This window comes from Patagioenas fasciata, chromosome 19 (genome assembly GCF_037038585.1).
Source record: "Patagioenas fasciata isolate bPatFas1 chromosome 19, bPatFas1.hap1, whole genome shotgun sequence".
NCBI classification, from domain to species: domain Eukaryota; kingdom Metazoa; phylum Chordata; class Aves; order Columbiformes; family Columbidae; genus Patagioenas; species Patagioenas fasciata.
In genome coordinates this window covers 4,145,255-4,161,762 of record NC_092538.1, presented here as the reverse complement: position 1 = coordinate 4,161,762, position 16,508 = coordinate 4,145,255, and the positions used below count along the sequence as shown (strand labels likewise).

Below are 16,508 nucleotides of genomic sequence, written 5' to 3'. Positions count from 1 at the left end.
ATGTGTGCGATGCCTCCCCGCACATACCGCACAACCACGGCAGATTCACAAGGAAAATCCAAGTCTCCCAAGGCACAGTTCAGTGCTCCATCCCTTGGGGGTGGGTTAGAGCTTAAAAAATCATTTTCTTGAGAAAAAAATAAAGTTTTTTCTTTAAAAAACAGCAGCTGGATGACGCTAGGCTTCCCAGCCAAAAAGAAAAAGGGAATCATTCACCAGTGATGAACCCAGCAGTGATTTTTCTTCCTCCTGAAAGCACAGAAATATGCCATGTGCTGCCTGGAGCTGCAGCTCAGCCTGGTGCAGGGAGCCAGCCCAGCCTCACACACTGGGGATTTCTCACTTAAACCTTCAGAACATGATAAAGGGCGCACGGTGCTTGCACCGATCGCAGGCAACGGCGGTCTCGGCACAGCTGCGTGCAGGGCACAGCCCAGGCTTCTCCTCACTGAGCATAATTGCACGTGTCCTGCACTTTTGCTGCTTACAGGCGACATTATTTCAACTCTGCTTCTCTGGATAATCTTTCAATTTTGTGGGCAATAAATCAAACGTACCTGTAAAAATTCTCTCGTCAAACATCCTAGGAGGAAACGACAAAAATGAAAAGGGATTAGAAATTGGTGCGTCTAATGACTGAATTTTAGGTTTTATTAATGAACAGCATTAAACCAAGCCAAAACAGTAATTTTATTCATTCCCTAAAAAAAAGGGAAATAATTTTTCAGCCAAAAAGAAAAAAAAAGCCTTTTAGCCTGTTGTGCAACCAAGCAATCTTACAACATATGCTCTTTAACTAAAGCACCTTTAAATCTGCTTATAAGCCTTTCTCTTCATTTAATTAACTTATTAAATGAGGCTGCTACAGGCTGGCTTTACCAAAAGAGATGATGGGAGCAAAGTAGCTGTTGCTGGACCTTTATTTCATGACACAGATCATCAAGTAGATGCCACCAGCACAGAGCTGCAGTATTTACACCCTCCTGCTGTGGCACAAATACCCTTGGGGATGTCACCTTTCTCCCACATATTGTATTTTAGAGCCACACACAACTTCTATGCAAAGGTACTGCGCTGTAGTTTCACACCTCTAGCAAGGGAACAACACAAGTGCTACAGAGGCAAGGACTGAATAAATAAATACATTATAAAGCAGATTTTCCTGATGGGGAAGCGAAGAGGGGTTGCACGGTGCAGAGATAACCAGGAAAGCGTCTGCTCCTCCTGCTCCAGTGCAAATACAAACACCAAGACACAACGCCCTGCCCGCAGGTGATACATCCTCATCATCCTACATACGGGACGCCCCTAAGCCACGCTGCAAAACGAGGTGGAGGGGAATCCCCGTGCAGTGTGAATATGGATGTTCTTCCTCCTCCCAGATACCGAATGCCATTACAGATAGTCATGCCGTGATCAGGGGGTCCCGATACCACCCAAAATGCTTAGGATGGCACCGGTAATGTCTGCATGGACTTAAAACAGGGTGGCAGGGCTTGGCGGTGACCGTGGTATGGTCAACCCTGCCACATCCTCACAAAAAATTGAGAGAGAGATGGAAAACAGTGGTTTGTGGGGGGGGAGGAATTATAGCTCTTCTCCATAAAAATGGGTAAAATGAGTTTTAGGTGTCAAAATAAACCTTCTAAGCGTGGAGGGAACAGAGCTTAAATCCTCAAGTCCCCCTGAGCCTGTGTAGTCGCCCTTGCCACCCACCTTTTGATGACAAAATGGATGTTGTGCCTCTCCTCCAGTATCCGCTTGAGCTTGGGGACGCCGTAGGTGCAAGGTCTTTTGAAGGGTATTTTGTCCGGGATGCCGATGATCTCCACCGCCTCGGGGTCGCAGGCAATTTTCCGGTACGGGACAGGGACCATGTGGTCTAACCCCAAGGCTTCAGCTGAAAGGTGAATGCATGGTTTGCACTCAAACACAGGCTTTTCCTCTTACAGATGATAAAATGAAGGTGTAAAGGCTTCAACTCAAGGACAGCGAGTGCCTCCTGCCCTCTTCTCCTTTGCTTGTCCCACAGGATGAGCCCTGGGAGCAGCTCGCTCATGGGAGACGGGACAACGTGGAGACAAGGCAGCCGCAAACACAGCTAACGGTGTCCTCCAAACCCCCAAATATGCCCGGCATTGCTCAAAGCAGGGGCGAGCTGGCCCACGTGCCGTCCCCAACTTCCCAGAGACCACAGCAGGTCGCTATTTAACTTGTGAGTAGCAGAGCACATATATAGATTATAAGTTACAGAGCTCACCTATAGCCCATATATAATTCAGGAGTCGCACAGTGAATTACAGTCTATAAGTTACAGAGCTCATCTATAGTCCATCCATAATTCATGAGTGATGTAACACATATCTATAATCCATTTATAACTCACGAGTGATGTAACACGTATCTATAGCCCATCTATAACTCACGAGTGATGTAGCACGTATCTATAGCCCGCCTATAACTCATGGATTCCACAGCCTGATGAGGATGGTTCAGGCGACAACTTCCAGCCCATCCGCCCATTCCTCAGCAATTTCCTGAGCTTGCAGCTGCCCAAACACCCAGGAACTAACCAAAAAGCACTGCCTGTGGCAAGGGGAGCACCAATGACACCTGTAAGCCGTGCAAGCGGAAAAAAAAGCAGCTGCAATAATGAAAACCTTCTTTTTTCCTGCCATATTAATTTAAATCCCCCTCGCCCCCAGCGCTGGCGCTGCCCGGGTGCTCCGACCTGGCGTTCCACGCTTCCAACCGGGGCTGGTTTATAGCCCAGTTATAAATTCCTCGACGGCGGCGGGGGCTCCAAATGGAAATATTGACATAACCTTCAGCAGACACTCAGAGACTGGGAGCTGCTGGGCTAAATGTGTTAGGAAGAGAAGGGAGCTCTAGCATATGGCTTCTGCTGCTGTGTTAGGGAACAAAAATGATTGCTATATAATGATATGCAAACCACAAGCGCTGCAGATGCATAATGGGATATTAACTCCTACTCACCATATCTGCTGTTAAACAGAATTTGCACGCACTCCCTAAGGGTGTTGATATCTTCAGTTTCTTTTATAAAACTGTCCCACTTATCTATCAAAACAAAATATAAGAAATAAGGAACTTCCATATGGTTCATACACAGCAGATGCACTTTTCTGGTGCGAAGCACTGGGAAGCAGGAACAAGACTTTGCTGCTTCAAAAATAATGATTTCCCTCTTCCCGAGCGGATTTTGCCAGGCTGGCAGATAAGGTCTGGCTTCCCCAGCCCAAGCACCCTCCTCGGCAGCCGTGCATGTGCAAAGCAGGTTCTTAAGAAATGACCCCATAAAACTTCTCAACCCTGAAATGAAAGACCCTCCAGGACAGAGCAAACTCAACCTGAAATGAACCTTTGAAACGCATGGCCATTTTGCAGAGGAGCTTTTTCACCTCCTTCTCTTTCCCAGCTTTCCCACCCATATTTTTTAACATGGGCAGGCGAGGGTTTTGATGTAAACACGTCAGAATTTCAGGTTGCATATCCCTTGGGTGGGGTGGAGGTGGGGAAATGGCAGAGTCTCCTCCCCATTGCTGATCCCCCCAGGCATCACTGCAGAATCACGCCGGGGTTAGTGGGTTTCAGTTACTTTGAAATAACGCCAAGTTTTGGCAGGTATTTGCTGTTTGCAGCTCAGGTGAACGGCCTCACCCACAGCCGTGCCTCGGTTCCCCGGGCATGAAGCGGGGACGGGATTTTCCAGCCGGCTGGCATTGCTTAAGGACTGAGCATCGTGGAGATGGCGGGGACAGAGCCGAGCGGGGATGAAGCTGTGACACCGAGATGTTGCAGCAAGTAAAGGGTATAAATCCCCCAGCAGAGCACAGAGAGATGGGGCTGGGGGAAACCTCTCTCCAAGAGGTGGCTGCTGGCCACCTCCAACAGCAGAACAGGACACGGACCTGTCTTGTCGTGGACGATGGAGAAGAGGATGCGCTTGGACGAGTGCACATTCTGGATAAGGGGACCTCCGGAGACTGACGATTTCTGTCCTGGACAAGAGGGGAGACAAGGAGAAAGGGCTGATGAGAGCCTGATCGATGCTCTGGGCACCCGAACAAGCCCCTGGGTGCTGTCCCTGCCTGTGACACTGACCCCATCAGCTCTCCTCCGTGTCCCCTGACCTGTGACAACCCAGCATGGTCCTGGCCAGACCAAGTCCCCACTGTCCCCCAGCTGCCCCTCCAGCCTCGGAGTGCAGCACTTGGTGTGCCAGGGCAGAAATGGAGGGGAAGGGCTGGGACAACACAAAATGGCGGGGAAACCGCTCCTCTCCATACAGGCCAAACTTTGCACCAATTTTCATCCGAGGACCGCCAGAACACCCTGGCCTGTCCCCTGTCAGTGCCAGGGGGGCGGGCTTTGCCCAGGCCCTCGTCTGAGAGCAAACTCCAGGCTATTACCACAGCAGTCGCTGTACTCCTGTGAGGAAGGCACCTTCAGCTCTCCCGCCGGCCGGGGCAGCAGCACCTCGCCGGCCGCCTTCGGCCCGGGCACCTCTTGCTTTAGGTCGACGGCCATCTGGGTCGGCAGTGAGACGCCGTATAAGAAGCTGGTGACGGCGGAGGGGGGGTCCTGGCTGGAGGGTTTGGCCATGGGGCCGTTGGCACCAGAGTCCCGGCCACCCTTGGGGGCGAGGGAGGTACAAGTCAGCTCGGCACTGGGGTTCGGCTCTCGGCTGGGCTCGTCCGCCGGCCTGAGGGGAAGGGAGGGAGAAAACGAGGGAAAAAACAGGTTGCTTTGGGGCTGTGGCTCTGCTAAGCCAGGACGAGCAAGGATGTGGAGGGAGAAGGACAGCTGTGCCCAGGACTGGGGGACACGCTGCACTGCCAGGCTCTTGTTCCAGAAATTACTGCCATCACCCATCTCCACCAGCTTCTTCGAGCGCCTGCACCATTTTTGTCTTCTTTAAGTGGCACTGGTTGGTATTATAGTAGTTCAAAGCGTTCACATTAGCTGGGGTAAAGCCACTGAGCTCAGTGTCTTTAAAGTGTAAAACAATTTGTGTGACCGTAACCACCGGACTGCCCTGCCTGTCCCAGCCCCAGGACCGCGGCACATCCAGCAGGGACCCGTCAGCCCAGGGATGAGCTCCAGACCGAGGAAGCCCACACGCTTCTCATGAGACAGGCGGCCACGAGCTCACAGACAGCTCCAGTTCTCTGTGTCCTACTTTTAGCTGTCTCAGCCTGATTTTCCAGAAGTGCTGAGCCTTCAGAGCAGGTATCTGGTAGCGCTCAGCATTTCTCTGAACAGATCCGAGGTGCCGCCAGCCAGGCAAACACAGAGGAATTGCACCCAAAACCGCAGAGCCCCTGGCCAAAATGTGGCCGAGATGGGGAGGTCGCCCCGCCGTGGTCTCCCGCCTCCCCTCCCTCCTTGTCTGCCGTTAAAATCCCATTTCAGCCTGGGAAGAAGCTCGCACCATTTACACTGGAAATCTCTCTGGAGACCAGAAAGCACTTAGCTAGCCGCAGTAGAAATTTTGGTGGCGACATGATGTGGTTAATGTGCACGTTTACATGCAATTATTATAGGAATGAGTCCGAAATGGTCTCAAGCTACCTGACACCAATGAACCTCCATGCAAGGCTGGGTTTGGCATGGTGGGATCCAGGTTTCTGGGTCTAGGGGAGAAGCTGGGACGCGGGGGAAACCCTCCTGTTTCCCCCATGCAAAATCTTTGTCACTCACTGGCGTTACAGTAGCCACCATCCCGAGGGCTCTCTGCCCTCCTGTCCCTTCAGGGAACCCCAAAATTACCTTTTTAGCCTGAAGCGGATGCTGTGGCTGTGTTCTAAGATGGCCATCAGGGACTTCACGTCGTACTCCATGGGTTTCTTAAAGCTGATCCCCTCAGGCAAGCCAGCCACCGCCAGCGAGCCCGGCTCCTTCAGGAACCTCTCGTACGGCAAAGGGACCACGCTGCTCTTCCCCACGGCTTCACCTGGGGAGGGGGCAGAGTTACACACCGACGGACGCCCCGCACCCCCACTGCGGCTGAGCCGCGCTGGAGGAGCAAACGCCAAAGCAAGACATCCCGATGGAGACATTATGAGAAGATAACTGCATTCTACCTCGGCACTTGGCACGCAAGGACTTGCAAGCTATTTCTAAGCGCTAATTAATAAAAAGCTCACAAAAGCCAATAAGCAGATGCCTCATCTTTTGGGTTGCAAAGTAAAATGCTTGGTTGGGGTCACTTGGCACAAGCCCACCCCCGGGATGCCCGAACACGTGCCGGCGAGGGATGTGGCCACCGGCGAGCTGGGAGGGAGCCGAGGGCTGACGGAGGAGGCTGAAGGGCTCACGCTGATTTTTATCATGTTTACCGAGATATTTTGGGAACCTTATTTTCAGCTGATTTTCTTATTTTACCTCCTGGAAGAATGTAAAGTACTTTGATTGCTGGTGCTGTCAGGTAGCCTCGATACACTTTGGAAGATAAGAATAAAAACCAAACCAACAACAGACTCCTTCCATCACACCATTTCCAGGCAGCAGGAACATGGACACATTTGACTGCACGATCACCTCCACCAGCCCAGAAATCTCACCCGCACCCCTTGATGATGGGCACAGAGTCCCCCTCTGTCCCCACCACATGGGGCTGGCTCCATTGTACCTCTGAGACCAAAATCTACCCCAGGGATTGGGAGCAAACTCTTTTCCCTTCCCTGGCCACAAAATACAACCAGCAAAAATCACAGCTACACAGATTTTTCTAAACCAGTTAAAAAGCCTGAACCTGGGATGGTCTCCAGACAAGACACTGTCGGAAAATCAGCCCACTCTGAATGGTTTCAAGGAATGGCCCAAATCCTTGAGCTGCTCTCTGTGGAAAAATTACTTTGGAAACCAACCCAAGTCACTGCGACCAATAAACCTGGTGCTGAAAGCACGAAGCAGAAGAAACAGCCGTGCAGGAATGCGACCTGTCTGGCAAAGAGGCGTCCAGATGCAGAACATCTGGCTGCGTGGCAAGGTGTCTGCACCTTCGTCTCCAGGCTGAGGGGCAGGCAGAGCAGATTATGGGACCTTTAAATAGCTGGGGGATTTTATACTGTTGATTTTCTTTAAAATCTTTCCTTTTTTCTCTCTTCTTAAAAAAAAAAAGATCTTACAGAAACCCCGGAAATCTTGTGGTGCTGTCAGCAAGTCTTTATTAAAAGTGATTTCTTCAACATGTTCTTCGAAGCAAGGTGTGATAACTATGTTAACTAACGATGTGCGACTTGCATGAACCATCAAGGTTCCTCATAGGCGGGATGGATAATGCTTTAATTAAGCCAATAACAGAAGTTTCAAACCAAACCTTTGCACCGCCTCACCACTTTCTGCAAGCCCAGAGGGTACTGACAGTTTCCTGGCCCCGATGCACCAGTTCTCACAGCTTTTACCTCCCTCCATCACCTCTCCTCATGATGAGGAGAAGCTCCCGATGCCCATGGCGGCTCCTTATCAACCCAATGCTCAGTAACTCCCTGAACATATTTTTATGGGGAACACGTTACTGCCAAAGTGACCTTCACCAAGCCTTGTGCTGCTGTGCAGAGGCTCATGGTTTAGCTAAAGAGAGACAATAATCATCATTAATGCCTGTTTAATAGAAGCTGGCGGTAATCAGTCATCCGGTTGGTGTGGAGATTACCCGGCTCTGGAGGGAATACGCGATCTTTTTGACTGAGTATTTTCTAAGATTTTTTTGTTTCCAGTCCCTGTTGATGGGAGGCGACCGAAAGGACAGAAAAAAAACCCCAACAAACAGAAGAAAGATAACTGCTAATTTCTGATAGTTGTCTTGGTGTTGGAAACAGAATCACCCTGGGACATCCACTGTCTCCTGCGGTATTTCTGCCCGTTCCTCCAGGAGAGGCTGGGAGGGAGCATCTGTCCAGTGGGTTTCCCCATCCAGTGGCTCACGGATGGAAACACCTGGTCCTACTGAATCTGCCACAAAGGCAGAATTAAAGTCAAAGCCAGAATTACATTCAAAGCTGGAACTACACCCAATGCCAGGCCCAAACCACCGGCCCAGGGATGCCCAGCCTCCTCCTGCCACTGCCATGATGTCACCACCCTGGGCTGGGGACCCAGCCAGAGTGTCCACACACACAAGAAGGTGAAGAGCATCACCAAACTAATCCCACTGCACGGGCCACCTGGTCTGTACATCCTCACACAGATGCACCCTGGTCAAGCGTTCTTATGCAATTATATATTTATGGTATGTCATACATGGATAATTCCCATATTCCCAAGAGGGCCATAGAGCCTGGCATTCTCGCAGTAGCAGGATGAGATCCACAGCTCAGAACGGGATTCAACCAGCGACAAAACACCCTCCCCATCTTGTTCCCTTGGCTCTTCTGCATTGCCTCTTCCTTACCGCTAGGGCCAAGCCTTTTGGAGGCAGCGAGAGGATTTTCTTACCCCTGCTAATGGGAATATCACCTCCAAATCCTTTACATGGTTTCAGAAAACCTCAGTGACTGTCCATCCCCAGAGGAAGGGCTGCCATCTCCCCTTTCTGTGAAGCAGGTGCTGGCAAGGTGAGAGTGGAACAACAGCCAGCAACAGCAAACACCACGCACAAACCCAGGGTGGTTGGTGGGGGAACCCGTTATCCCCCTCCCGCTGTGGTGGGAGAGCCTGTTCCCAAACCCAGCACATAAACAGGGGCAACACCTGCACCTCAGGCTCAAGGAGACCCACACAGCCGCGGCAGGGCTGGGTAGCTCACCCCAAATCTCAAATGGTGACGTGGAGCTGCACCCAGGAAAGCGAAACACCCAGTTCTGCAGCTGGTCCAGCCACAGGGCCTGAACTCCCCCAAAGCATCATGCTGGGCTAATGCAACCCGCTCAGCAGTGCAGGGGAAAACACCAGCCCGTTTTCCCAACCCAACCTCGCTTTCCTACCCAGGCCAACACAGCCCCGGAGGTGCTGCCGCAGCACAAGCCAGCAGCACGACCGTCACCTCCAGCCGCTCCACAGGGCTCCAGCAGGGAGCTCCCGAGTGAGAAACAGGCGATGCTGCAGCTCGAGCCTCTGCAGATTGGGCTCAGAGGGAGCTCTGCAACCCACTGGGTTACATATCAACAGCCATATGGTCATCTACATTTTAATTGCAGAAGCTTTATTGCCGGGGATGATGCATGTGCTGGAACGGCACCAGCTTGTCTCTCAGAGTCGAAGCTGCGGGGCCGCCTGCTAGAAAAATCATCTTTTTTCCTTTTAAATAGACTTGCCAGGGAAGGGGCGAGAGAGTCTCTGCAGAGCCCTGACACAGCGCTTGTGAAAGAGGTGTTGTAGACGTGACATCAGGGACAAAGGTGTGCTTGAAAATCACACTCAGGGCATGGCAGAGGCTTCCCCTGGCTGGGGGCACAGAGGATGCTGCCCCAGCACAAGGAGATTTTTTTCCCAGTTTGGGACACTGGGAAGTGAAGAAGCAGCAGCTGGATCCCATCTCAGCACAACACAAACCCTACGCAGGAGCACGTCCCGCCGCACCACCCCTGCCAGGCGCCTGCTCCCTCGCTGGGGACAAAAGCCACGTCCGTAGGTGGCACCGGGCAGCTCAGCGAGCCCCAGTGGCAATCCAGATCCCCAAATGGAAGCGTGAAGGTTCTTACTATAAAGCACATCAAACACTTCCTCTACCATCTTCCTGAGGAGGTACACGTCTGATCCCTGGTCCGGGGAGACCCTGAGCATGCTTCGCCCGCACTCCTTTGCCTTCTTCTGCGCCTCCGCGTCCTGCTCCTTCCTCTGCTGGATTCCTGCGGTGGGGAGAGGAGACAACGGGAGATGCTGTGGTGAGAAGAAGGTTCATGGGCAATGCCACAAGTGTTTTCAAGCAGCTGTGATGTGGTCAAACCCACCAGCTTGGTTACGCCAACTTCAGCCAGTCATCCCTGCCCTATAAGCCCCACGCAAGATGGGGTACTGGGGGTGCCCGGCCCCTCACTACCCCCATGGCATCAGCAAAGTCCTCTGGGCAGGCAGGTGGGTGCCCCACGTCTCTGCTCATCCCAGCCCTGGTTCGGTGTGCCCACGGTAGCCCCGGTGTGCAGGGGAAGGTACCGGCAGCGGTGCCAGCAGTGCCGCCACGAGCAGGCTCTGGTCATCCCGTGTGTGCCCCCCCTTCCCCGGTTTCACCCGCTCAGCTGCACTAAAACTGTTGTGATTAATTGGGCAGCGCATTTCTTTTCTCTGCTTTCAATCTGCTTAGCCTCCAATCTCTCAGGAAAAGAAAATCCGCCTTTCTTGGAGGCTTTTTTACCCTTCAGCGTCACGTAGCTTGGTAATACCAGCTATTTCCTGCTAATTTCCCCCATTAAACCTCAAATAAAGCATATCTTCGGCAACGACTTCCTTCCATCTCTAAACGCACAGAAAATTAAACACTACAAGTGCATTATTGCCGTTCTATCCAAAGCGATTCGCAAGGGATTTTCGGTGGTGAAGGACTAATTCCTTCAGCATCCTCGACAGGCTCCTGCCGGCAATCGGTCCTGGATGCTGCTCAAGGAGGAGCTCGGGGATCCCTCCTGTGGAAAGAGCCCATGGCTGGGACATCACTGGGATGGGGGCAAGAGCCACCCAGGGTCCCCACACAACCAGCCACAGGGAAGGGGACGGGACCCGACACTGCGCAACCCCTGGCAAGCTCTGCATCCCCACCACGGCACAGGGAAACAGGCTCTGGAGAACTTTTTGGGTGTTTTACCATGGTGGTGAAATACATCCACACCTACTGACTCTCCCCCCAGGCTGGGCGCTCACTCTGCTCCACTGACATTAATCCTGATCACTGTCAAGTTCCCCCCGTGTGCCAGGGAAGGCTGAGCCAGGGGTGCAGATAAAGGAGCACGTTCAAGCGAGGTCTGCACACCCAGAGAGATAAGAGGCTTCTTACATCTCTCAGCGATGTCTGCTTTAGATTATTTCCGATCCTTTCGAAGGGGGCAGCTAGCCCATAAATCAGAGGCACTTCCAGGGATGCTTTCCACTGCGTGCCAGTTGTAAGAGCTTTATGGAGCAGAGTTGAGCCTGGGCCATTTATAATTCAAGACAGAGTTATCACGTTTCACCCTGTCTCCAGCATCAGCCGCTTCGCCTGAACCCCATCGTTTTGTGCTTTCAACCAGACGTGACCATTTCATTTTGCAAAAGCGTAAATGAAACCGAAGGAGAGGGGAATCGCAACCTCAAGCCGAACGCCTTGCCCCAGCACAGTGGTAGGTCACCAGCTAGGATATATGTATACATATTTCTAAAAGTGACATTTGCAGAAGGTCATCGAATATTGTCTCTAGGGAGAATATTGGCTCTAGGGAGACACAGTTGGCATTTAGTAGATAAGAAGGAGCTCCGTCCCGTTGGCCACTCTGGGGCACCTCCCTGCCCCTCGTGGGCAGTGGGAGGGGAGACAGAGCCACCTGCAAACGCAGGGAACATCCCCAAAATGTCTCCTGTCCTCCAAAACACGATGCACCAAAGCAGAAGATAAGTGACAGCGGCTCTCCCGGGTGCGCATGGTGTGCTGGAGGCGGCGGGCAGGACGAGGGGCAGAGCGGGGCCGGGCAGGGAGCTGCTCCCGCGCAGCCGCGCCGGCTCAGCCCGCACACGTGCGGCGACTCGCCTGAGCACACAGTGACCCTGGCAGCTTCACAGCGCTAATGTTTGCAGTGGAGCGAGCCCTTCCTGAGCCAGATCTCCAGCGGATTAAGCACCAATATGGTTTCCGTCAACACCACGTGTGCACACACAGTGGGTCATTTCTCTCCACTGACATCCCACTGTGAGCAGCTTGTGTGAGAGGCTCTGGGGTCCCCAGCACCATCTAAGCCAGAGCCCATCCTGGATCCTGCATGGAGCAGGGCAAGCAGCAGTTGGTGTGCCAGGGATGATGCCATTCAGTGTCTCGTTTTACACTGAGGGCGGTGAGAGCCTGGCCCAGGTTGGCCAGAAAGGTGGTGGATGAAGCATCCCTGGAGACATCCCAGGCCAGGCTGGACGGGGCTCTGAGCAACCTGAGCTGGTGAAGATGTCCCCGCTCATGGCAGGGGTGGCACTGGATGAACTGTGAAGGTCCCTTCAACCCAAAGGGTTCTATGATAAGAAACACAGGTCCCTGCTTGCAGTACGATTCCCACCTTCCTCTCAGCTCCCAGGCTGCTTTTTGGGAGCTGGCAGGGCCACAGAGCCGACAAAGAGGGCTATGTGCTGGCCCTCCTGTGACAGTCACACACACCCCTGCAATATCTGGTGACCCCAATCTGAGACCGGAGGGACTTGCTCAAGTCAACCTTTCACCACTGTTAGCCCCTCAAAAACAACACTCCCAGCTCTCAAATTCATCCCTGTCTTCTCAAAACCAGGAAAAAAGCCTAAGCCCAAGAAAGCCTCTCTGCTCCTGCGGCATCATTAGAACAAACTACTTTTGCTAAAAGTCCTCAAAAACCACTCCGGCACACCAGCACTGCAGGCCAACAGTGCCAGGGGATGGGCCAACAGGGTCATAGAATGATTTTGGTTGGAAAAGCCCCTCAAGATCATCGAGTCCGACCATTAACCCACCCCTGGCACTGCCCCATGTCCCTGAGAACCTCATGTCCGTCTGTCCAGCCCTCCAGGGATGGTGACTCCAGTACTGCCCTGGGCAGCCTGTTCCAATGCCCCACAGCCCTTTGGGGAAGAAATTGTTCCCCACACCCAACCTCAACCTCCCCTGGTGCAACTTGAGGCCGTTTCCTCTGCTCCTGGCGCTTGTTCCTGGGGAGCAGAGCCCGACCCCCCTGGCTCCAAGCTCCTTTCAGGCAGTTCAGAGATCAGAAGGTCTCCCCTCAGCTCCTGTTCTCCAGCTGAACCCCCCAGGTCCCTCAGCCGCTCCCATCACACTTGTGCTCCAGCTCCTCACCAGCCTCACTGCCCGTGCAGCCACCCAGCCCTGTGTCACCCCAGGGCTGCTTTCGGAGAGGAGCGCCGGGGTGCGCGGTGCCTCCAGCCATGGTTCCCACCCGCTTTCTCCATCGCTCCATACTCACTGCAGAATTTCTGGAAGTCTGCTTGCAGCTCCTTGCGGGCGCTGAGGAAGACCCGTCCCTTCTCGGTGCCGACCACGAAGGCGCTCTCCTCGTGCACGGCGATGCAGGCGACTTCTGCGTTGAGCTTGGAGAGCGCCGAGCACTGCAGGGAGGCAGCGGGTCAGGGCAGCCACGGGAGCAGCCCCGCTTGGCACCCCCTGCCATTCACACAGAATCCCAGAATGTGCGGGGTTGGAAGGGACCTGGAAAGCTCATCCAGTGCAATCCCCCATGGAGCAGGAACACCCAGCTGAGGTTCCACAGGAAGGTGTCCAGGCGGGTTTGAATGTCTGCAGAGAAGGAGACTCCACAACCTCCCTGGGCAGCCTGGGCCAGGCTCTGCCACCCTCACCAGGAACAAGTTTCTTCTCATCTTTAAGTGGAACTTCTTGTGTTCCAGTTTGCACCCATTGCCCCTTGTCCTGTCACTGGTTGTCACCGAGAAGAGCCTGGCTCCATCCTCCTGACACTCACCCTTTCCATATTGATCCCCATGAATGAGTCCCCCCTCAGTCTCCTCTTCTCCAGCTCCAGAGCCCCAGCTCCCTCAGCCTTTCCTCACACGGGAGATGCTCCACTCCATCATCTTTGTTGCCCTGCACTGGACTCTCTCCAGCAGTTCCCTGTCCTTCTGGAACTGAGGGGCCACAACTGGATTTTCCAGTGGGGTGTTTTTTTTTCCTTCCCATCAAAAGATCCCTCCATCAAACGCAATGTTCTGGTCTGGGTCAGAATTTCATGGGTTTTATGACATCCCCTAAACACTTTGGTGACTTTACAGCTCTGTAAAGGTATCCAGCTGAGGTTTGCTTTGCTGGAAAAAAAGAACTATTTACCTAACATTTCAATTTTTCCTATGCTAAAAGTAAACATTTTATAGCATTACTTTAAAAGAAAACATTCCTGTAAATACAAAACAAATAAAAAAATCCCAACCAACAACAATTTCTATTTTTCCACAAGCTCTAATGAAATAAGGAGCATGGGAATCTTATTTCAGCCGCAGAACACTAATATGGTCAAAGTCTGGATTAGTCGAATGATTCCTCTTGTACAGTTATGCAAAACATGAAAGAGATGGAAAAGACTTCCTCTATTAATCCACTTTATGTAACGTGCGCTTCCTGCTCTACATAATACACATGTATATGTGCTTTTATTATTATTTTTTGTATTATAATAGTTATGCAGTGCCGGCAGCCTGAGTCATATTCCCATAGCTACGGCACTGACGCTATGAAGACGCTACCCCCCGGTCACAATTTAAATGGCTAGAATGGGGGGATTTTCCCATCAGCAGCCCTGGTTATACATGTCACCTGTCCCCAGCACCACGGAGGGGCCAAAGGATGCTGGGAAGGGACCATGGACCAACCTCCCCGAGCTACCTTCAGCTCCCTGCACACATTCCCAACCAGCCTGATTTGTGTGGGCTCAAAGCCAGCTCTATATTGGGTCATTTTACCTCCCGCTCACCTTCTTCAAGAAGGTATTGAATCACATCCCCCAACACAGACATTTTTAAGAAATCTCTTTTCAAAGAACCCAGCAACTGATGGGAGAATTTTGCTCAAAAAGCCCGACACTTGAAAAATAAATACAAAATCTAGGGGATGCGAGATTTGGATGCAGACCGAATCCAAACCCATGCTTGGTGATGTGCATGTGGCCTATGGTTTATTTATCATGTCCGCAGGCAGCCGGGGTTCCGTGGGTGCAGAGCCTGGCACTGGGGAAGCGCTGGGCTAAAAGCTGAATCTCAGCAACAGCCCGGCCCCCTGGCCCTGCTTTAAGCACCTGACAAGGACTGCGGAATAATGTATACTCATTAAGGAGCCAAACTACAATAACACAATTTGCTGTATGGGATGGCACGTATATAAATCATCAAAGCTGCTCGGGGTGCGTCAGCTCCGGGAAACCTGCTCCTTAGTGAGGTGGTGATGGGCAAAGAGAAGGAAATCAGTATTAGTGAAAATAACCCCTACCTGTGCAGAGAAAAAGATGTATCCAAGATAAATATATTAAATACAACTTGGCTTTAAAAAAGGAGGGCTATTTAGCACGTCGCATTGCATTACACATTAGTTACTACACACTCGCTTTCCCTTCTTGATCACATTCATAGTTAAAAATAAGATTAGCTCTGGTCCACAAGACTTAATCCAGACAGTTATCTTGTTTATGTAAGCCTGGCTGACTTAGGCAAGGTTTCCACTGGGAATTCTACGTCAAAAGATATGAAAGTTATTTTCTTTGTTCTCGGAGATAAAAGCCATTGTTCTCCTGTTGTGTAAAAGCTCACGGTAACATTGGTAAAACATCAAGACAAAAAAAAGTCCCAACCACCCTACATTCAACTGATACCAACATAAATATTAATGGGAAAACAATACACATCTGAGATTAACTTGGGCCGACTTTATGATCCTTATGGCTCTCAGGGCAGGAGAGGATTATTTCTCCAGCAGCTCCTGGGGTGAAACGATGGAGGGGATGGGGACGCCACCGGCCTCTTACCATGGAGTCTAAGGCAGACACTAGGCTGGTGATGATTTCATCTTTCTGGGGAAAAACCATATTCCACTGGTCAGCTCTGGAGGTGCTGAGCGTCACGTCTAAAGGTTTCCCTGCCAGGGCCATATTCACCTGGAAATAGAAAAAAAAAGGTATGTGCATTGCTGTTACTGACAGAGAGCCGGCGCTGAGCATCACCAGCGCAGCACAACACCGGCGTGTGCCACAGACTACGGGGCAACGCCGGCATGGATAGACGGGGAAACTGAGGCACACAGAGAGGGCAGGGCCAGCCTGACCCCATGTACCCCCTGTCTCTGATAAAAGCAGATAATTGTGGATGCTGCTGAGCCACAACCAAACCCTGGGGCTGATGCTGCGTGTCCCAGCAGTGGCCAGGTCACCTCCGCCCTTGGGAGCTCCATCCCTCACTGTAAAATGGGGAAAAACACCTGGTTCTGGCCACACATGCAGCAGCTGGGCCAGGTCTCTGCGCCTCAATGCCCGTGTCTCCATCCACCAGACATGACCCACGGTGAGGCCGATGCTGCAGGGGAAACCGAGGCAGGGCCCACCCTGCACAGATTGTCCCACTCCTGTGCTGGGGCACCCAGACCCGACACAGCATCACCCCCATTCCCAGCACGGTCCCTCCCAGCTATCACCCCTCCATCCGCAGGGCAGCGTCGCGCCGCCCGGCTTTAATCCCACGGATAAAGGGTGGCAAATTAGCCGGCAATGCTCGGGAGCCACTCGAACCGGATCGTAAATCATGCGCTCGAAGCCACGAGCGGATAAAAGAGGCTGGAGAAGAATTTCTAACGAGGCGAGACGGGCAGGAGACAGGGAATATGAATGAAGGCGCCT

General features: G+C 52.3%; 1 protein-coding gene across 15 annotated transcripts in view; it reads right to left on the bottom strand.

The window, feature by feature from the left end:
- Positions 1 to 16,508, bottom strand: part of GTF2IRD1 (GTF2I repeat domain containing 1) — a 63,301-nt gene that overhangs the window by 26,312 nt on the left and 20,481 nt on the right. For 13 of the 15 annotated variants that reach the window (XM_065853402.2, XM_065853405.2, XM_071816871.1 and 10 more), the window contains exons 2-10: positions 15,645 to 15,773; positions 13,086 to 13,227; positions 9,669 to 9,815; positions 5,794 to 5,977; positions 4,434 to 4,726; positions 3,933 to 4,022; positions 2,998 to 3,081; positions 1,717 to 1,900; positions 558 to 583 (exon numbers count right to left, since the gene is read on the bottom strand). In XM_065853402.2, the coding sequence (XP_065709474.1) occupies positions 558 to 583; positions 1,717 to 1,900; positions 2,998 to 3,081; positions 3,933 to 4,022; positions 4,434 to 4,726; positions 5,794 to 5,977; positions 9,669 to 9,815; positions 13,086 to 13,227; positions 15,645 to 15,767 (1,273 nt within the window). In that variant the 5' untranslated portion in view covers positions 15,768 to 15,773. Of the gene's footprint in view, positions 1 to 557; positions 584 to 1,716; positions 1,901 to 2,997; positions 3,082 to 3,932; positions 4,023 to 4,433; positions 4,727 to 5,793; positions 5,978 to 9,668; positions 9,816 to 13,085; positions 13,228 to 15,644; positions 15,774 to 16,508 lie in introns of those variants that run through there. The other 2 variants (XM_071816860.1, XM_071816870.1) reach the window with 2 other exon arrangements.